General features: G+C 40.9%; 1 protein-coding gene across 4 annotated transcripts in view; it reads left to right on the top strand.

The window, feature by feature from the left end:
- Positions 1-470: 470 nt before the first annotated feature.
- IKZF2 (IKAROS family zinc finger 2) overlaps positions 471-22,738 on the top strand; it is a gene marked incomplete at both ends in the record, with an annotated part of 107,941 nt that continues 85,673 nt past the window's right edge. For 3 of the 4 annotated variants that reach the window (XM_082484200.1, XM_082484198.1, XM_082484199.1), the window contains 2 exons: positions 480-513; positions 1,252-1,356. In XM_082484200.1, coding sequence (XP_082340326.1) covers positions 480-513; positions 1,252-1,356 — 139 coding nt within the window. Of the gene's footprint in view, positions 514-1,251; positions 1,357-22,738 lie in introns of all 4 variants that reach the window. The other variant, XM_082484201.1, reaches the window with a different exon arrangement.

Raw genomic sequence — 22,738 nt, 5'->3', positions numbered from 1 at the left:
TGGACAAGGGAGGGCTTTATTTTGTTTAGATCAGGATGGAGTCTCTTGGAATGAGTGTGAAAAGAGCAATTGTTAATTGTATCCATCTCCTCAAAGTCTGTTCTGGCTACAAGAGCTGATAATTGATAAAGCGTTACCATCCCGGCTTGAACAAAACAAGTGGAAAGTCAGGGAAAAAGCTCTCAGCTCAGGTAAAAATGCGAGTGGGGGACAGAGGGGGGTACAGTCAGACCAAGATGATCCCAGTGCCACCTGCCCAGGAGGCAGCTGAATTTCTCTACTCAGATAATTTGCAGGAAGAGTTCAGTGCTTTGCAAATGAGTGCATGCAGCACACTTGTGTTTCTCTAGGCGATGGTTGCAACAGCAGTAAAATGGGCAACTACTCAGGGCTTTAAGTAAGTTTAATCATTTAATGGTTGATACTGACAGGAGTCTTTGAGGGTTTACTTTTCTGCCTTGCAGCACTGCACTTTGACTATGGAAGCAGAGGCTGCTGATGGATATATAACATGTAAGTAGTCATTTCATTTGATTATTCTGAATTAGTTTCCTTTTCCCACTGCCCTTTCTATAATGCAGACGCCTGAAACTTAAGCGTCCTTGTATAGGGTCTTTGCTTTGAGATGATGCTGAACTAATAGCATTTAAACATAAACTTTGTATATAACTGAAAAATGCATGGGGATGAGTGCATGGGTGAGTAGCTCTAGGTTTAAATATTTGCTGAGGATGAATGGACTTTGCAAATGTGAGAGAGAGTTCATCTTCAGAAATTCATATTGCAGCCAAAAACTTTTTATGCCTTTCACTATGCATTTCTCCTGTTTTCTGTGTCAGGGCAAAATGTCTTAGTTTAAGTGCTTTGTTTAACTGTCAGTTAACAGAGACGTGGGGGGGGGGGGGTGTCTGTATGGAAAGTGCTACTTCTGCCCAGACCCAATTCTCAGCCTCTGCTAATAGAAAAGTAATCTTAACTTCTCTTGAGACAAAGCAGCTGGGGCAAGATTTGTCACAGGTGCGTGCATAGAAAACTGGTGACAGTAGGTTTGAGGGGGCTGTTAAAATCAGTCAGTCAAACATTGACTTGTGGCTACCGAGACTCCAGTTTTTACAGGCTCTGAAAGACCCCGCTGGTAAAGGAGGGAAGGGCAGAGGTGAAGGGAGCGAGCAAGTCATACTGTTTAATTGTTGTGTTGCTCTGCTGAAGAAGGGGATGGAAACTTACGGGGGACTTGTTTTGTGAAAGCAGGTGACAATGAGCTTTCCCCCGAAAGGGAGCACTCCGGCATGGCCATTGACCTCACCTCCAGCACACCCAATGGGCAGCATACCTCCCCCAGTCACATGGCAAGCAGTAAGTCTCTTAAACCTGTTTCTATCTAGCAGCATGTTTGGGTTAGTCTGGTCCTCTGGGTCTTCAGCTTGCTTACTGAGTCCTAACCACTGCTGTAGGAGTTGCTAATAAAAGAAGAGAAGGTCGGGGTAGATTTTTTTTTTTTTCTTTTCTTTCTTGCTCATGCTGGTGTCTCATCTAAACATGAACGGGATTACTAGTCTGAACTATCCCAAGGTGGCATTTGAGAGCTGGTCCTTACCTGTTCCAGGTAGGAAAACACTAGGTTTGACATGTGCTGGTTTTGTTTCATCAGGTTTTGAAATCCAAATGGAAATTGTTGTTGTTGTTATTATTATTACTTACTATGCTTCCCAAAACACCTGGAACTAGCTTTATTTGAAAACAAACACATTTTATTTACAAAAAGGCTTTACTCTGGCAAAAGTATAAAGTTAAAATATCTGGGTTTGGTGACAGGTTGTATCTTACTATTCCATGTAGAAACTTCAGCATCCTATTCATTACCTCAGCTTTGCCTTGGCAAGTCCAAAGCGGCTGGGATAATTGGAAGTTTATGGCACTCGGTAGTTGACTCTCTAACAAACTGAAAGGGTTTCGGTTTAGAATGTCAGGGGAAAAATTGAAAAAATGTAGAGATTTAGGAGTCTATTGAGAGTGTCACTTACTGATAATATTTTTATAATTATTTTCATACTATATTTTGGAGGTGGATAAATGTAACTTATACACATTTCATAAAACCAACCAACCAATCCTTTCTTTTTTGTGTGTGTGTGAGTGCCATTACTCTTGGCTACAATGTTACATCAAGATATTTACCGTAAAGTACCTCTGTACTTGTATTCAAAAATAATGTAACATGCTTTGCTTCCAATATACTTTCAGAGGGTTCCTCTCTATGTGATACTAATTTTCTTTCTAGTGTGTGTGCTATAGTTCCATATTTATCTTTTTTAACTGAGTGTTTGTATAATACCCCACCAAAAACTGTGAAAGAAAAAGAGGGGGTTTAGGGTTGCTTGCTTTAAAATACACAGTGTGTTGCCTTCAGAGTCTTTCTTACTGAGAAAAAGATGTTACTTTCCTTTAAGAATTCTTCTTTCCTCCTGCAAATTACGTGTAAAATGCAGTTTTTATGAGCCTTTAAAGCTGAGGGTTATTATGAAGATCTCCCAATTATGTACATGTTGCTAGAGAATATGATTGCTAATACTCTGGACTGAACTTTATATGACAACCGATCATAACTCAGCATCTTTAGACAATTCCAATCCTGCTGCACTGGGATTCTGATATATTTTATTATGTTGTAAAAGTTTTACTACTCACTTTCTTCATTTTCTTTGTTTCCTTTTTATTAATGGGAAGCCTTCATTGGAAGGGGAAAAAAAGCTCCCCGTTTTAAATCTTCTTTATAATCTAGACTAAAAACTAGTCAAATTAAGGAATAAAAAGATCAAGGATGAAGTAATGCAAAAATACTTTAACACATTCAATATTTTCATGCTTATTGTGTTAACATTTTCAATGATTTTTAAGCTTCGTTAATTCTTGCAACACACATGTATCTGCAGCCTGGTGAAGATCTTATTTTTTTAGATGTGTGTTTTGGTCTCTCACAGGTGTCTCAACTGCTTTCATCCGTGCTGCTTTGCGTTAAGCATGTTCTGATGTTGAAAAATTAGGGCCCCTGCCTGGGTTTCCTAAGCCAAACAAAACTCGAGCTTTTAAAATTTGTTGTAATTTATTTACTCTTTGCAGGCGTAAGAACGTTTTGCAGAGAGGCAGTTTGTTCTGTCTGAAACATGGAAGGTAATGATTAGAGGTTGTCCGGTTTTGTGACAGCTGTTACATTGGTTCATTTAAGGTTTTTGGCCAAATCTTGAATCTGGTGTGTGTAGACTAAATCGCCAGGCTCTGCTTTAGAGATTTCCACCTGTTTTACAGGGCACAGGAAATCCTTTTAAAGGTTCAGTAACACAGGGGCCTGAGACCTCCTTTTTTAAAAAAAAAAACCAAAAACAAAAACCAAACTTTTTTTAGGAGAGGTGGAGGTGCGAGAGTAAGGAGCAATAGCTATTCGAAATATTTTGTATGAATTTGGTAGCTCCTGATGGATTGATCCATCATTGTAAGTGGAGGAAATGGCTGCGCTGTATTTCCGTATGGTTTAATTTCTAGTGGAGTCACTGGAGACTGATCTACCGTTGGCATGCCACTGTAGTGAAGCCCAGGACATGTCATTCTGGCTGGGTAGGGTTTGCTAATGGAGGAGGTGGTACATGAATCAGAACCCAAATGTTTCACTCCTGATTTTGTTGCCAGTCATCCCCAGAAGGTGGATGGCCCTATTTAGATGCACGCTTGGGATGTGCACCTGCAGGGTAGAGATCTAAGTTTTGAGCTTTGTTTTTGCGTTCCGTTGAATTGTTTTGAACCACAGCTCTTAATTTAGCCTTAATTTGTGTCTGGCTTAAACAGAGACAAAACCAGAAGAAGCAAATTTCTTGGATCTGTACTGAAGCGACTGAGCAGTGCTCTCCCAGCAACAGTAAAATTATGTGCTACGCAAAGAGTTTTCTATGTTCATTTGCCCCTGGCAATCCATATTAGTAGGTGTTTTGGCTGGGCTACTGATATTTTCAGGTTCTATTCCAAAAGGTTTCAGGTTAAATATTTTGGCTTGTGTTGGAGAGTTGTCTACTGCATCCTTTAACCTACTACAATTTCAAGTATCTAGACGGGATGCATAGGTTATGGATGGGGCTTATGTTCAATTTTTCTTGTGAATGAGATGATCCTGAAAGATAAATCACAGTAAACCGCCTGTCGTAGCTAATGATTTTAAATGTACCTTACGGTATGTATCTGCCTTTAGCAGAATACTCTATGTATGTTGGCAGATGCTCTGTCCTAAAATACTTTATTGTAGTTTTATGTAAGCAAATATTTAAAATACCTGTATAAATAGTCAAACTGAATAGGTTGATAGATCATCTCACTTTCCTCTACAGCAAAAGACAAAGTAGTGCTATACCTGCTGAGTACAGATGATACATTTACATAGCCCCAAATCTGGAAGTCCAGATTTTCTTCTGATCTTCGATAGGAAAACTCTTCCAAGGGCTGACATGCAGAGCTGGGTGTCAAAGGCCTGCTCAATTAACTTTGTGTTGGTACTAGAGAGTTCCATGCATGGCCCTAGGCCCTCCTCTAGACCCCACCTAGTTCAAGGGAGTCTGTCTTGTTGCCTTTGGTGAATGTTGAACTGGGCTGTAAGTGATCAGGAACCTCAGAATAGGAACTGGCATGCTAATTAAAGGCTGATGGGGAATCTTTATAAAAGAGGCTTTAAAAAGAAATAATTCCCAGTCTCCTCCTTGTAATACCATGCTGAGTTCTTACTGTAGTTATTTGAGATACATATTACTTTTTTTCCCTGTGGGTTAAGATGGACTTAGAAGAATGTCCCCTTTAGAAACTGCAGGGGCACAGTTGTTTGGTTAGTTGACTTGATGACCACTTTGTATAGGATGAAGGATGCTTCTCTAAGACCACTTGCCCAGTATCATATGGAAAATAGTAACAGTAGCTATTAGCATCTGATAGTCAGTGACAGAGGAAATTTCCTCTTAAATCAGCGACTTTACAGTGGCTGTCCTAAATAACTTTCTTATTTTTGCTTTCATAGACAAAAGGAACCATGTAACAAAACTGAGTCAGAACAATCATAAATATCAAACTCAACATCTGATGTTTGAAACTGATTAAAATTGTGGTACACTTTCAAGATACGTTTATAGTAGCTTAAAGTGTTACTAAGTTATGAGAAACAATTTATTAAGAAAATAAGCATTGTCAACTGATTCTGCTGAAAATAATGAGGCGATTGCATTTTCTCATTGGTGGGGAATGATTGTGCTGTATAACAAGATAACCATTGGGACAACAGTATTAAGTGCGAGTGATTTCAGCAGCAGTATTTAAAGAGAACCTGGACAAGGTCTTCTTATAATGTAGCCAATGCTGTATTCCCAGTGACCAGGGTAGACTGGGGTGGACTATCACTTTTTTATTTTGTAACTTCAAAGCCCCAAATCTTTCTTGATTACTTTCATTTTTCAACTCTAAATTGTCATACAAGCTGTTTTGTCACAGTTGTATTGCCCTGAGCAGAAAGTTTCATGTACCACAGTTGTATCAGCACCACATCTGTATGGATAAGGAAACCTAAGCATGCAGTCTGCCTTTTGGAATGAAAATGTGTAAAATTAGAAGTTGCTTCATGCCTCAGCTACGTAGCAAACAAGCCTTTCCATCGCCAGGGTCTATGGCCCAGGCATGTGAGACTAGACCTTTCACTGGGATTCTTTTTGTCTCAGTACATGTTTTTTTCAGTAGGGTAGGGTGATGGAGGCTGAGCCTCTGCAGGAGGCTTTTCTTTAGGGAGGGTGGTTGAAGCTGTCTGGGCTGGGCTGCAGGGGGTAAACTGAATTAGTGCTTCGAGGCAGTCACTCCCCTGACACGTGCACTGGGGCATGAAGAATTCTGGCAGCCAAACTGCTGTGCTCTGAAGTGGGGATTCAGGTCTCCAGTTCTTCCAAATATCTTGGAGAGTGTGAAACACTGTATATGATGCTAAAAACTTGGACTGGATAATGTCAAGATGCGGAGGAATCTCTTTCCTCAGTGGACTTAAGGAGTAGGGTAGGCAACATCTGTTGGCCCAAGTATCTTTGATCCTGCCTCAGTGCAGAGAGGTGAACTTCTGACAGTCACTTGAGATGTCTTCCAGTCCTTTGTGACTGACTTTCCAACTTTGACAGTTTGATGTTTAGAGAGCTGAGCTGTGGAATTTCACAATGATGCCTGATGCAGCCTGATACCTGTGATTTTACAGGTTGAAGTGTGGTGAAGATGCACTATGCCAAGACATAAGGGATGAGCTCAATAAAGTGTGACAGGGAACTGGTCAAAGTGAGCTACTTTGACATTTAGGGAAGCAATGACTTCGCTTCAGTATTTTAACCTCAGACTTTCTAAGGATTGCCAAGGAAATAATACTCATGAAAGTGTTAGCCAGTCGGTTTAGCTTTCTTGAGGTTTCAGGAGGAAAAAAAAAAATTAAAAAAGAAAAAAAGAGGTGGTGATCAGGCTTTAAACAGAAATTTAGAATCTAGGTTTTTGTCCACACGTATGAAACTGAAGCTCTGCAGAATAGTGTTATGCTTTTTTTTTTTTCCTTCTTATTAATAAAAAAAATGAAAGGAAAGAAAAAGAAAGAAAAGATTACCTGGAAATGAAATACCTGCTGGGATGCACCTTGGATTGTTGTACCTTTATAAACATCAGCTTATATTTTTCACACTGGTATGGTTAAAATCATGAAATAGTTCCTCTGTTACAAAATGTGTGCGTAGATGAAAACTGAGTAGCCACTGAAACTACTAGGTGTTTAAGTAACTAGCTCACACTCCAAAGGTGGAGGGTTCCCCTGTGTGTTTTTCGTATCTTCTGTCACAGTCTCTCTGGCATTTCCTATGGAATCAGACACTCGGCTGCAAAAACATTCCTCTCTCTCGGTGAGTGTTATAACGAGGGTGGAGCAAAATGATCAGTTAATCTCATTAAATAGGTTTTTATTCATTCTGATGGAAGCCTCTTGAGAGGTCATCTGCCAGGGCTTTGTTGCAGCACACACCTTTCTTAGGGAGCTTCTGTTATTCTCTTGGACTGTCAGGTTCGGTTAACTTTCCTTGGTACACGCCCTGTTACAACACTCAGTGCTCTTGCTAGCTTTGTAGTCAGCAAGTTTTCAATGCTTGCTTCTGGAATTTCAGTTCCTTCTCAGACATGCCAACAAAAAGAGCAATCCTAATCTTCCTTGAAATGCGGCACTTTGATAGCAGCTCGAAAATGAGATACTCATTAGAGAGCGCTCTGTCTTTCCCATCCCTGAATCTGGGGGAAGGTGTCACTCCTGTTGAAACTGATGAGTATTTTCTCCTGGGAGGTTGGATTGAGGGCTCGTTTCACGTTCCTGTGGGCCACTGTCTTTTGTCTAGTCCTCTGGCTAAATGACAGTTTGCAGGACTAGGTTTTACAGGTGAAAATGCAGCTACCCATGTCATCTTTGTGCATTACTAAGGGTGAGCCGTGCTCATTCTCCTTCCAGTGCCAAGAGGGCACCTTGGAGAAGTGATGCTATTCTAGCCAGGAGGAGAAAGCATAGCCCTCTTCTTTCTCCTCAGTAATCCCAGTGAATGAAACTCCTTGGGGGATCCACCTGGAAGCAGCTCTGTAGAAAATTTAAGAGAAGGCTGTGACACTGCTTTCTGTAGTAACAAGACCTGTTGCTAGCCTGGGTGGAGAACCTGTGCCACAGCGTATTGTCCCTTGCCTAGAGCGGTGAATGCTTGTTTGGGGTCCAGGCAGTCGACTGCTGTGTCCCAATGGAAGGAAGCAGAGCTGTGATTATCCCTGAGAAGCGATGGGGCTTGACAGGTATGGCTCTGGGCCAGGTGACCAGGGCGGGGAGAGGGGAGTCTCTTCATGTTTCTGTGCTGCTTTTTTCCCTTCTTGCCTTTTTTCTAAATCACAGAGGCCATAAGTCATTTAAGATGGAGGTTTAGATGGCCCATGTTAGGCTTTGTCAGAAGTAGAAATTTTATTATGATGGCTGCTTTGCTTAGGGGTTTTACACTGAATTTTTGCAGCCCTGTAATGAGACATGTTCAGAAGTACCTTAATACTGGTGTAGCTTATTTCCTGTCCTGTGCAGTCCTAAAGCACCCTGGTCTGGTGTGATTACATTAGAGAAACCACAGTGTTTTAACTTTTCCCATACAGCTGAGCATTACCAGGTCTGTGTGTGGACAAACCCCTATTTACACTGCCCAGCAAAAAGTGCCCTTGATCCGGAGCCAGGTCTACATTACTGGCTTCTGCTGGTACCATCATGTTGGCCTGTGGCTTTGAAGAGCTGTAATCCTTCACAGGTGGAGTGATGCTGGCAGACGCTCCTGCTGTGAGTGTAGCCCTGGCTGGCAGGGTCACCTGCAAATGGTGTTACAGGTGGTACACTGGAGCGTACCATAAAACAGCAGATGCTGTTCCTGGAAAAGCATGGGGTTGATTCATCCCCCTCATTTCTGATAGGTCATTCCAACTTCTGTGAATTAGAACCTCCTATTTGTTTCTTTTAACTGACTTTTGCTTTCTCCAAACCTCTTATTTTTGACCCTGCTTTCCAGTTTTTGTGTTTATTTCTTTCACACTGTGTGGCTAAGGCATAGCATGACAGATGGTGGGCCCCATGTGCGTTGTATCCAGTCTTTTAGCTCATGGCTGCTCTGTGTTTGGCCTGTCTAGAGAGGTGATAGGGCTCTGGGTCTGCCCTCTGGTGAAGCTGAGATTGCCTGTTGAACCCTTGTGCCCCCTCAGGTACAGGGAGAAACACCTGCAGGTTGATTGGAGGTCACTCCTAGGGCCAAACTGCACTCCCAGCCCCGATGTGGAGGGGATGACTGTCTGCATCTACCAGCCAGTGGTGAATGAAAAAACCAGCAGAGTTTACATGCATCATCTCCCTACACAACTAGGGGACCCTCTTCTTAGCAGGCTGTGGGTTTTATGGGAGGCGTGGGCCAAGGAATCTGAGTCACTCCAGACCTACCTCCACTCTCCCCACCTTCATGTTACCTGGAGAAGCTGCACAGACTGTTGGGTTTTTTTTCCGCATGCCCTCTTTCTGCTGAGGTATTGGTATCACCTGTGAGGCTGTTCTGGGCACAGATATAGTCACTGCAGTAGGGGAGACAGTGAGAATATTAAAGTCCTATCCCTATCACTGGGCTGGAGAAGGCCTTTTGAGGATTCAGCTCTACTGTCCACCCTGAAGCTTCATGTAGTGGGGACAGAAGACGCAGCTTCTGGTGTCAGGTCCTTTGTCCTGGGGAATGGAAGTCTGAAGCAGTGTCCAAAGAAGGTAGGGCATACTCAAGCACAGAAAATCCATACACATTATCTGCCTGTGCTGTCTATCGCCTTTTTTCTCATGAAGTTTCCTCCTATTTGAGGAGGTAGGACAGTCCACGTTTCATCTCCAGCTAATGGAAGATCTGGGCAGGGCTTGCAATAGAGGTGCTCCATTTGTAGTTAAACCACATTCGTGATAAAGCTTGAGTTTCTGGTGAGGGATACTTTCTTGTTTATCCCCTTTGTTCCTCTTCTTGAACAAAACAAATGTTATCCTAAAGATACAGAGTCCAGTTGGAGGCCGGTAACCAGCGGAGTGCCTCAAGGGTCGGTACTGGGGCCCATATTATTCAATATATTCATTAATGATTTAGATGAGGGAATTGAGTGTACTATCAGCAAGTTTGCTGATGACACTAAGCTAGGAGGAGTGGCTGACACGCCAGAGGGCTGTGCTGCCATCCAGAGAGACTTGGACAGGCTGGAGATTTGGGCAGGGAATAACTTAATGAAATACAACAAGGGAAAGTGTAGGGTCCTACATCTGGGCAGAAACAACCCCAGGTTCCAGTATAGGATGGGGAGCTACCTGTTAGAGAGCAGTGTAGAGGAAAGGGACCTGGGGGTCCTGGTGGACAGCAGGATGACCATGAGCCAGCACTGTGCCCTTGTGGCCAAGAAGGCCAATGGCATCCTGGGCTGTATTAGAAGGGGGGTGGTTAGCAGATCGAGAGAGGTCCTCCTTCCCCTCTACTCTGCCCTGGTGAGACCGCATCTGGAATATTGTGTCCAGTTCTGGGCCCCTCAGTTCAAGAAGGACAGAGAGCTGCTGGAGAGAGTCCAGCGTAGGGCAACTAAGATGATTAAGGGAGTGGAGCATCTCCCTTATGAGGAAAGACTGAGGGAGCTGGGTCTCTTTAGTTTGGAGAAGAGGAGACTGAGGGGTGATCTTATTAGCGTTTATAAATATATAAAGGGGGAATGTCATGAGGATGGAGCCAGGCTCTTCTCAGTGGCGACCAGTGATAGGACAAGGGGTAATGGATTCAAGCTGGAACACAAGAGGTTCCACTTAAATTTGAGAAGAAACTTCTTCTCAGTGAGGGTGACAGAGTACTGGAACAGGCTGCCCAGGGAGGTTGTGGAGTCTCCTTCTCTGGAGACATTCAAAACTCGCCTGGACACCTTCCTGTGCAACCTCGTCTAGGTGTTCCTGCTCCGACAGGGGGATTGGACTAGATGATCTTTTGAGGTCCCTTCCAATCCCTAGCATACTGTGATACTGTGATACTGTGATACCTATGCTGTGACTTTCAACAGCAGGCTGGAGTCTTCTCAGCTCCTTATTAGTCATGTTTCCCTTGCATTCCCCTAGGCCTCCAAAAATCCCGAATTCTGTCAAAAGAAAGTGATGTTGTCCCGTTTGTTCTCAACAGACTTATGTTCCCTCAGTCTGTGAAAGTTATATTGGTGAGTGGCACAGACAGCTGGCTGGAGAGGCCTATGATATGCCCGAGTCCGTGTTAATTTTTCTCATAATTACTCTTTGATTTGGGAATGTGTGCGTGTGTGTGCAGTCACACCTACTCTTTCCTAGTCACCAGCTCAGCCTCTGGACATTTTATGATTCCTTCTGCAGGCAAATGTGTTCTCTGAGGTAGCAGTCTAGCCATAAAATACGAACTGAAAGAATTTTTGGTAACTGTGTCTGTGCATCCTTTAAACTCCAGCAGCACGAATTAAACACCTGCTTCTGTCCAAAGAGCAGCAAACAGGATGGTGTGCATTCCCTTCTTTTGAAAATGAAAGAAGCTGTCTCTTTCTGTATGAAAACAGCAACTGTTTTTACACAGAAGTGATATGAGGTCTATTCATTTGGGGAAGAGTAGCTATTCTCTTTAAGTCATGGATGGTTTAAAAGTTTCCAGGAAAGAGTCACAGCAGATTGAAGACCTTGTTCTGGTTAGAAGCCACATCTGTGATAAAGGGGAGAAGTCTCAGGCAAAAGAAGAAAGCAGGGTTTGGTTTTGGTGGGTTTTAATCTTATTTCTTGAGAAATTGGTATCCTGCAGTGTGTGTTTTGCCTTGTCCAGATAATTACCCCTGAAGGGTAACAAATCTTATTAATTAGTGGGTTTGCATACTGCTTTTAATTGTCTGTTCCTAAGTACAGCTTTTTATTGCGTGTTGTAGTATCGTGGTGGGGGCCTCTTTCTCTGCATCTCTGGAGTTTGGTCTGGCACGTGTGCAAAGTTTGCCCAAGTATAGAAATATTTTAGAATACACTGTTGTGCCTTAAATTCACTCAGTGCCTTAATCCTCATCACCTTTCAGATGTAGGCATGTCCTAGACGTAGATGTGTGTAATAGTTTTACAGCTTAATCTCCCAAAATTGGGTCAACTTTACCGGTTGTTTTGACCTTGTTACTAGAACAAGTGGTTCCTCTGTGAGTTTAATACATCTCCATGCAGCTGCATAGAACAATCTGCGATATCAGCTTTACTTGAAACCCCCTGTTTGAAATTTTTTCTCTATCTTAAATATACAGGCTGCTCCATCATTGTTAGTTATTATCGTTTGGATAATCTATTCTTCTAGAGTGTAATGTAAAAATATCTTCTCGTTATATCATGCTTTTTCAATAATAAATCTTTAAGAGCTTCACAAAGGATGCCAGTTGAAGAGATACAAATGGGTGAATAAAATTATAGGCTGAAGAGGTGGAGAAAAATTAGAGAAATTACTATTAGTACGAATTCAGCTCCTATAGGTGGGAGGCAGTCAGCTTCGTCATTTGTGTATGTGACTTCAAAATGGCAGATTATAGGTAGCTCTCAAGAGTTCATAAGAATGATGTTCTAGTTATGTATGTAAGGGTCAAGTAGTATATGACGTTAGCAGACTGTGACAGCTCTGTCAGTTTATTCTTGTGTTCTCTAAAATTTGTCAGTTGCATAATTTCTTTATTTCTCCCACATCCCATACACTTGTATGTGAATCCCAAACTAGAGTGTTCTCAGATTATAAATGTTATCACCAGTCAGCTGCCCCCAAATTAGTTAATACCAAATAGAGAAAATTGGCAGCTGGAGAAAAAAACCATGAAAATGTGTCCAGCCCTGGCTTATGACAAGGCTGTACATGTGTGATGTGTGTAAATACAAACTGAAGGCACTTTTAGAGAGGTCAGGTCCAGCCACACACAATAGTGATGTACAGGCTTGAAAAATGTTAGAATCGTGCAAGTCTCATGAAATTAGGAAGCCGGAAAGAGGAGAGGTATGTGAATTGTGCCTCCGCTGAAGGAAAAGCTATTAAGTGCCACCCCCTTCAAATGTCAAATTTATGGGAAAAAGTCGCTGGAAGCCAGTCTCTGATAAGTCTGCTTCTCGAAGAACCTACTTTTTGTTTGATGTTTCTGCAAAATCACCTCGCTGATTGGACTGTGAGATCAGACATGACTCAGGCTATCAGCACGTAACATGGTTTCAGGTTGCTATCTTACTGCTCTTGCATTAAAACGCTGTAAAGAGGCATTTGCTTTTTTCTCACACTTTTAAAGTGCTTCGTTTATTTAATGTCATTAGCGCTATTGTTACTTAAATTTAGCTTCTGACTGGTAACCATTAAATATTTAAAGAAAAATCGATAGTAGTGAGATTTTTGCTATAGCAAATATATATCACATATGTATTCAAACCCAAAGCAAACTGCAGTGCATTCCAGGAAATAATCTATAATGATGCTCTATAAAGTACTTGCTCATCTTCATGTCAAGATGCTTTATCTGTGTCCCAACTGCAGCCATTTCTGCAGTGTAACCCTGGTTGTATTTTGAATAGCTTGGAACAACTGAGTACAGTGCCTTAGAAAAAGAGTAAAAGTAGTGTTTTCATTGTAGAAACGTGAATGATAATTGCAGTATAATTATCCAAGGTTCCTTAGTTGACTGTGCATGGGGAGTTCCCTAAGTTTGATGTTGTGTCTGATAGACAGCACCCCAGCAACAGACAGCTGCACTAGAAGAAGAGAATTATGCTAAGCTATTGGTTCTGCTTTGCTTGTGCTGTTTGCTATCATCCATTCTGTTTTCTCAAAGACATGAATGTCGTTCACTGCCTCAGCTTGTCATGTTTTCCTTGCCTTTGCTGTGGCATCTGAACGCCCTTATGAAACTAGTGGTGTGAGAGAGTCCCTTTGAGGAATTTCTGACGTGTCTCCTGTTGTGAGGTGAATACTCAGGTCTGGGTGGAGGCAAAACCAGCCCTGCATTTGGGAAGGGGAAAGTGTTTTTGAGAGAAGGTGGCAATGTGGTGACTACAGATGATGGTTTAAAACCATTTAAAACCAATGCCTAGTTAAAAAACTGGGACTGTGACCTTAAACAGGCCTCAGAGGCACAGGCAAGAGTTCATTGGAGGGGTGTGGACAAAGGTATAAAATATACAGGACACCTGACATGCGGACAAGAAAATGTCTCCAACTTGGGTCTCTGTGTCATTTTCTCATGTGACTGTAAATGGAATAGGTCTTGGTAGACCATCAAGGAAATGACCTGAATTAATTGTTCTGTCCGGGTGTTTTGGGAGGGGGAAAGATTCCTTATGAGCTGGCAACAAAATTTCAATTTATAATTATAACTGTAGGTTATAATAATAATTCTAATTATATATATATAAACAGTTTAATCTACTATAATGTAATTTGGTAACATTTGCTGTGCTTTGGCTGCTTTCAGATAGTGAAAATGTGCTGGTGGTTGTTGGCCAGGATTCAGAAACATTTGTCAAAATTTTGTGCACTATGTGAACAACAAAATTTTGTGTGGATTAGGCAATTATTAATTCTCATCCATTATCCATCAGATAAAACTACAACTAACTCATTAACCAAAATTAATCGTAAATAAAGCCGATCTGTTGTTGAGGAGGCTAATTAGAACAGTAATTGTGTAGTGATGATGCATTTAATTTCAAAATGCAGATTTAAAAGCTACTCCTTTTGGCAGTGATAGAGCAAGGTGTCCTGAAATGAAGCGGGATGCTTATTGGTGTCGTTGTCCTCTTAATTAATACCACCAGGATTGCCTGTGTTTTCAGTCTTTTTAGAGTCCCCTATAGAGCACTCGGAAATGTCCGAATTCTGCTCACATTGAAGCCAACAGTTAAACTGTTTGTTTTTTTTTACTTCAATGGGAAGAAAGTGCTACATGGAAGTGCTAGTGCAAGGCACACTCTTGGGTTTACTACTGTAGCGGCGCATCCACATGTCTGAGCTTTGGGAATACTGGCTATGCTCAGGGATTTGCTACTGACTTGCCATGGAGATAGATCTGGAGTTTCAAACCAACAAAACTGAATTGTGACTCAATGTTTTAAAAATGAGTAATTTTCCATGCAGTTTTGTTACAGTATCTTTTTCCCCAAGGATTATTTACTGTAGATTAACTTCCAGCAGTTTTTCACTACTATATGTAATCTGGAATTTTAACAAGAAAGGAATTGTTTAAATAGGATAGTGTTTTTATCCCAAATTGCCCAGTTCTAGTGGTAAAATTAGCATTACTAGTATCGTCAGCAGTTTTACCTGCTAGCCTGTATGCATAGTTTCTTGATATTTTTTTTTTAATCTGTTGTCAGAATATATTAAATGCTATTATGAGGTGTTGGGTTTTTTTAGCATACCATGTTTTATTTTAACAAACTGCCATTTGAATCATTAACAAAGGAATGGGCACTGGATACAGAATATATGATTCACCTTGTCTCATTGTTTGTGATCACTACTGATTTTTTTTCCTTCTGACTTGGTTTAGAGGGAATTACAGAACTGAAGTATTAATCTTGAGTGTTTCTACTAATCAGACTTGAAAGAAATATTAAGCATAAATACATTTTACTTCTTTTATTTTTAACTTTTCCTCTGCAAGTTTTTTTTTTTTCCTTGTGCTTCCTGGTTCATTGGGAGAAAAACCCTACGAGCATGTTTTAGTTACATCACTAATATTAGAACTGAGTAATCGGGTGGTTTTGGCAGCAGTCTCGTTTATAAATTGTTGGTGAGCAGATGGCTCACCAAGTTGGCATGCCAACTCCAAACTTTCACAATCATGAGTCAAGTTTTAAATCGCAAGATTGCCTTACATGCCACGAGATTATTTTTGTGTGTGTGTGTTTGTTTAATAAATGTAATTCTTGATGTACTTCTCGTTTCTGAGTTGTGTTTTGCACTGAAGCATGGCTTTTCAGCCATCTCTGGGGTTGGGAATGCCTTTTTTTCTTAATTTAATGGAAGTGGAGATTCTTGTAGTCACTTATCTGAAAATCTTACTGCTAAGAAAAAACAGTAAATATCGGGCTAAGAGACATAAAAGTGAGACTTGGCAATCTGGGCTAATGTCAAATAGTTCAAATGGTTGAGATCCTTTACAATTATACTTTAGCAACTCCTGGTTTTGTAGGCACAATAATTTGCTAGAAATAATATGCTGATATCTGTAATCCTGGATATGCAAATCTGTGCCAATTTGTTTGTTTTCTGAGTGCAGGGCTTAAGTCATTAGGTGGCATAGAGTACAAATGTTACGTTTTGAAATGCAAGAGTGAGTATTTTCTGTAAGCAAAATGTAGCAATAAGAAAAGAGGGCTGAGCTGGAGTGCTCAGATGTTCTCACTGTGAACACAGTGAAGCTCCAAAAGGGTCAGATCTTGATCCACTTGAGAATTTGGACAAATACTACTGGAAGGACTTTTCTTTTTTCTTTTTCTTTTTTTTTTTAAAGTTATTTCTTCAACTAAAATTAACATGGTATATGTAGGTTATAATGCATTGTGGGACTGTTACAGAATGATAATTGGTCCTTATTTCTAAATGATTCCACACAAAGTGTGCTGTTGTAAATGCTAAACAACTGTGTTTCATCCATAATCATGTAATTGGTGTGTGCAGCTAATTAGTGTGTTCAATTTAGGCCCAGATTTTTTGGAAATGTCTCCTGTTCTGGTCCTGATTTAGCAAAGCTCTTAAACAGATGATTAACTTCCATTGGCTTTAATAGGACTTAAGGACATTCTTAATCAGGGCCATTGTGTCAAATCATGTCTCTTGGTGGCAATCAGAACAACCTACCATAGCTGTTGTAAAAATATCTGTAGGTCCTCCTTAAATTTAGATTAATCATTTCTGAAGCATTTTGTTTCAGAATGTGAAACTCTGTAGATTTCTCGCTCTCTCTTTTTTAAAGCAAATAGTTATTGTCACAATCTAATCGTATGTATAAAATTTAAAGATTTTAACTAGCTTGACAGGAGGCTGTTTACATCAAATCTGCTCAATACACCTTTGAGATGGAAAAGAAGAAAATATTCATCTGAGAGTGCCTCGCTGGAATATAAATGTCAGTGCTGATAGATATCTATGATAGAAAATTTGTGTGGGAGTAATAATTTAGTAATAAAATAGGTCAAATTAATTCTTATGCTGAAGGGGATACCTTACAATAACCATTTTGTAGTTTTATGTTTGACAGTTTGCTCTGCATTATGTGGATAGGTGGAGCTGAGATAATGTAATCCATTTCCAATTGTAAACAAGATTGCTTTAAGAGCTGCTGTAGTAAGATGCATGTTGGCTGACTTTAAGCTGAAAGGTAATTGCCTCTGAATATTAATGTGCATGTGGGGATTTTGTTTTTAATTCTGGGATTTCATCTTTGCCCTATAGCAGCTCTGAAGAGGCCCTTGTTTTCCCAAATCCCACTTTGCTGCTAATTGAAGCTGATGGCAAGTGTTACGCTTTGGGCCCTTTGCTTTTATTTTATGTAGCCTGTGTACCTTGGAGAATGCTTCTTTCTTTGGCTGTTTTCTTTTTTTGTTAACCACCTTTTGAGTAGATTAGTTTTTTTGGAGATGCTCTTTGTGTCCTAGAGCATCGATGACTAGTTCCTGGGCTAGGGTAGGAATGATAGGTTATGAGAAAGGGGAGAAGTTGGAGTAATTGAATTGTAGCCTCTTAGAGAAATGAGAGTTAAGGTGCTGACCATGTGCTGTGTAGCTGGAGAGCTTCCTCAGAAGTAACTTAGGACCTATCCAAAGCCCACTGCACTTCCTGAGAGATTCTCCATCTAATTCCACGTGCTTCTGGAGCAGACCACTATCATGGGGGCAAGTTGCAGGTAGTGACAAGTTTAGTCTGGCTGCATTTTGTATATGAAATTGTTTTAGGCGTGGAAGGAAACAGCCAGATTACAGTCAAGCTGTACCTTGTCTTTCCATTTAAATTCTAGCACCTGGCTTCTACAAGCTATTCTATTACCCACTGCTAACAGCAAGACTCAGCACTGAGTACAGTGGGACTGGTGTTGAGCAGGGTGTAACTGCAACTCTGCTCTGGAGCAAACTGCAGTCGAACAGCGCTGCACGCACTTGAAAATTTGTTGTGTGCCAAATTTTAACCTGCACGTGTTTTAATGGCACTGGATGTGTGGGCTGTCATTAGTTAGGACTGTTTAAAGATGTTATGACTGGCAAGTGCCCCACATGCCCTTCTAGCAGAGATGACTATTTCTAAGGCAAGCATTCAAAGCAGAGTTCAGCATGCCTCCTTCTCTGTGACAATGCCAGCAGTTTTTCTAAAAAAGAAGAAAAAAACCCCAACAAAATGGAGTATTTTTAGCTTGGATCAATTCACTGATCCAGTTTACTGCGTGGTCTCACACAGAGGGGTGGTGTCTGAGCAGGGGTGGGAGCTCCTGGTGCTGATTTTTCTTCAGAGGCAAAGGTATGCTGAACTGTGCTACCGCCTGGAGCTGTGAGATCTGTAAACTGTGTTGGTCAAGGGAGCATTGAGTTGGCTGTTCTGCTACCTCTGCCTCCATGGAAACAGGTGGTCACCTCTTGCAGAGAGAGGAGGCCAGCAGATGAGAGGCACTGGCTTCACAACCAGCCCTTTTGCAGGTCACCTTTAGCTCATGGCTCACAGTTGGACTATAACCTCATATAACATCTCTAGTTAAACAGTGGGCTGAAGATAGGTGGTGTTATGGGTGGGAACCACAAAGCAGAGCCAGACTTGAGTCTTCTACATTCCTGCACCGACTTTGGGGTATTGAGGTTTTTGGTTTAGAGTGATTTTTAAATTTCCATAGTGCTCCATCTCTAGTGATTTGGTCTGGCACTTCTTGAAGTCAAGAGGAGTCCTTGTGGTAATTCAGTCATTTTTGCAATGTGATGCTGCTTGTAGCAAAGCTAAAAAATTACTTAGTTACAGAAACATTTGACCGTAGGCTGGTAAGCAGAAAAAGTGAGGGTGTGTGGGTTTGTGAATGTATGTTGCCCATTAAGGAGTCTCACTCTACGCTGGGGCTGCTTCATTACTGTGATAAAAATAACATAAAAGGATTCTAATAACTAATTAACTTGTTCGCTAATGGATCAAGCATTGTCTTAAGGGCAGCAGTTTAAAAGAGTCCGTTTAATGAAAGTTGACTGGAGGTATGTCCTGTGGCTATTACAAACTTTGTTTTATAATAGCGTGTATTTTTCAGCAGCTCCCCCCTATGCTGTAGTGTGGTTGGAGTGGGAGAAGTAGAAAACTGGCCATTTCCCGGCAGATAGCGATAAGTTTCTACTCGGTCAGAATGCTCTATACACTGTGATAGGTTTATAATTATTATCCTAAGATTGATGTTTTGGGGGGGGAGTGTAAATTTGTGCAACAGTAATCCATTAAGAAATCAATAATCATTCCATCCTGAAATGCAGTTTCTCTACAACATTATAAATACACACCAAAGATTGAAACTCTGCTTGTCTCCCCTCCTCCACCACCCTCCTCCTGCTTCCCTGAACTCCAGGTTCAATGTCCTTTGCTGTGTTGGAGAAGCAATTATGTAGTAGGACTCTTCTGTTGGAAAAAACAAAGGTGGTAGTATTAGCATAATCCTGAGAGCCAGTAAAACTTTTTAGCGTGAACTTTGCTTTCCCCTCAGTACCCTTTCAATCTTAGGGAAATTCCCCCTCTCCTCCGCCTTGTTTTCATCCCTGGTAGATGGGGATGATGAATATTCATACCTTGTTTCTCTGTAGAGGACTGAGGAGACAAAGTGTTGTATGAGTGCGAAGTCGTGGTATGTGTACATTTCCTTTTCCTCACTTCTCCTCCTCATTCAGTTTTGGTTCTTCATGTAACAGTAGAGAGGTTTGACTATCAGAGGCCAGCACATCCTGCAGGGCTTCCCTTTTTGCTCTAAATTCTCCCCAGTTGGGCAACCCCATTTTCAAAATGCTGCTGTAAGTTATCCCTTGATCTAGAGAGCTGGAAACCTACTTTATCTCAGAGTAAAGGTGTTTGTAGCTGATAAGTAGTAGACTGTATGAAGGAGAATGAAAGTATTACTAATGTTTCTCAGTGGAAGTCTAAATTATATGGAGCAAGATGCTGGGTTGGTCTGCTTTTGATCTCGCAAAGAAAATTGTGGATGGGGCAGGGAGATGTTATTACTGTAGTAAGAGCCACAAAACATGTAGTACTTTTAATATTACATTTCCATGTGTTTTATTTTCATTCTTCCTCTACTTCCTTTTTGTTAGAGCTGGTTGAAAAAATCAGTTTTAATGAAAAACACCTCAATTTTCTGTTTGAGTTTAAATTACTATTATTTTTAGCCAGCTCTGCTGTTGATTGAAAATAGGGCATTCTTTAAGGATAGAGTTGTATCTTACAACCATGATATTTGTTGTCCAGGCCTAATTTCACTTTTTTCTCATCTGCCCCAATAAAAGGCATGCTTGGCTTGGGATCTGTGTGGTAATTCAGTACCTGCATTTTACTCTTCTGGGAACGTTGTCATCTAGTGCATGGATGCTTTTCAGCCTTGAGAGGGAGAGAAAGACCAGAGTGTTCATCACATCTTTCCTTTTGAAAGTTGAGAATCTCAGGTTATGTCCAGAGGTTTAGCAAGTGTAAAGTGTGAGGTTTTGCTTGTGATTTGGTACATAAATACCTTGACCTATGGGTAGAATTATTAATGTTTTTCAGTGTTCGCAGGCTTGTGTCTTAGGCAGAGGGTGTGAAGAGCTGGTAGCGGGGGAAACTGAACACTTAAAAGCCAAATACTGTTTCTCATCTGCATAGTTGCTCTAAAACAATTTAAGGCTACTGTCATGGTAAATTCCCTCACTGTAATGCTGTATGGGGAGAGCTTTCACGCATGGCTTGATTGTGGGGCAGCTTGACTTTCACTGGTTTTCACTGGAAAGTGTGAAGTTGTGATGCTAATAGGAGAAGGCTCAGATGCCAGCAAAAAAAAGTTGGTCTTGTCAATTGTGTTCAGTAGGTTTCCATTCAGCATTGACTTTTTGTCTGGCAAATTGCTTTTTTTCTTCTTTAAGGCCACAACCCCCATACTGGGTTGGTTTCCCATCAATAAAGAATACTTCTTCATTTACCTGAAACTGTCCCTCTTGCTCAGATGCTGTGAGCGTATGAGTTTAGCAAGGGCTTGCACTTTGTGGGTTTTGACTCTTAATTCAATACATTGTAACTTGCATCACTTCTTCATTGGCCCACATACTGATCAATGGCTTTTATACATCAACACAATTCTTAATTTTGAAAATCACCTTTTTTTTCCCCCCTGCTGGTCAACTTATGGTATAGAAGCAGCAGCTGATTGACAGCTGATTTTTCTGCAATGATTGCTGAAGTGTTCATGCAAATGACATATGTCTTTTCAACGAAATAGGAAGACTTTATCACATCTTTTTGGGTTTTACCCATTACCATTTTTTTCCAGTGGTTTGCAGAACGGTGAGTGCTAAAAGCCCAATATCAGCTCACAGGATGCTGAGTTTAACAGATAGGGCTTTATTAGCTCTCGGTTGCATTTGTCTTTACTTCACAAGTCTCTGTTTAGAATTACCTGTGAGTGGTTATTTTCCAGTGTGGTTTTCTAAGACAAACCTTTTTTTGCTTTTTGTTGCTGCTGCTGTTTTTTTGAACTACTAAAAGCTCATCACCATGCATGTAACTGTTATGAATGTATATGGGTCCACCGATAGCTTGAAAGGCAAGTTACAAAAATTGGTGTAAGTGGCTCTTTGGAAAGAAAATTCTTCAAAGAGAAATATTTAACAAATTGAACGATTAAGAGATGCCATCTCAATCAATAAGTTAGAGCGAATTGGCAGGGTACAAAGCATTTTTAAACAACTTCCCTGAAGATTCTGCATATTAGGCTCAGAGTGCCTTTCTAGTGAGGCTAGACTGTGAGGCTACTTTCAAAGGCCAGTTTCCTCTAAAAAGTGCTTATTTTCAATTATTTTTTTTCTAATTTCCAGACCCCAAACCATTTTGCATTGTAGCTATGGGTCTCACTGAGTGAATTTAAGACTGTTTAATAACAGCTTTGCATTTCTTCTTTTGTGTGTTTGTGCCTCCTAGGAGTATCCTATGCTCTAGTGACTGCAAACTGCTGCTCTAGAAAACAGTCGCCAGCCACTCTTGGCCTGTGGGAAATAAGTGCTGCAAACATATTGTATTCAGGTCTCTGTGTCACCTCATTTTTCTGTAAGCATTATCAAACTCTCCCAAGTGCAACACATTGACCACAAGCCACTTGTTAGGGCCAACGGTTCTAAACTGCTAGTTCAGCTTTATGCTTGTAGACATGGCTTAAACCCTATTAGAATTAAAAGGGAAAAAGAACTCCAAGCCCTCTTATTAGTGCTAGGAGGCTATGTATAAGGTTCAGAGAGAGTATTTCATCCAAAGGCTTCAAAGCCCTCTTTAACTGGACAAGCAATGTCCTCTGTACTTTCAGAAAATGAGGTGGGGGAAGAGCTGCCTGTCTTTGGGATGCCTCACTTGGGATATTGTAGGCCTGACTTTTAGAGATGGTGTGGATTGCTAGATCATTTGAAAATGGGTCGAGAATACATGAAGTTGAACTCTTGAAGAGTTGGTCCTAAGTAACTTGGTGAATGACATGCAGTGAGTCAGCAACCAAGCCACAAATGAGCTGAAACACCAGTCTTCCAGCTATGAGTTCACTTCACCAGACCAGTGTTTGTCACTCTATGGGTTGTGTAGAAATGTTAAATGTGTTTAATGAAGCTCCTTTTTTTTTTTTTTTTTAAATTCCCCCAAATGTCACCTCTAAAAGCCAAGGTAAACTGTAAGAAAGAAATCCCAAGCATAAAATCAGCAGAATTAAGTCATTCAAAGCAGAAGGCTTTCTCTTCCTTAAATGCTTTTCCTGGAAATTGTTCTTCCCTTTTGGCCCACCAAAGGTCATCCCTGAGACTGATAAGCTGAAGAAGGGTACTAGTTCTCAAATCATTTGAGCAATTCTGTATTCAAATGGAGAAATGTTCACAAATCTTTGTTCAGGCTAATGCTCC

Source organism: Vanellus vanellus, assembly GCF_965231255.1.
Source record: "Vanellus vanellus genome assembly, chromosome: 5".
NCBI lineage: Eukaryota > Metazoa > Chordata > Aves > Charadriiformes > Charadriidae > Vanellus > Vanellus vanellus.
Note: the sequence above shows the minus strand (reverse complement) of the source record. Positions and strands in the feature narration are given on the sequence as shown.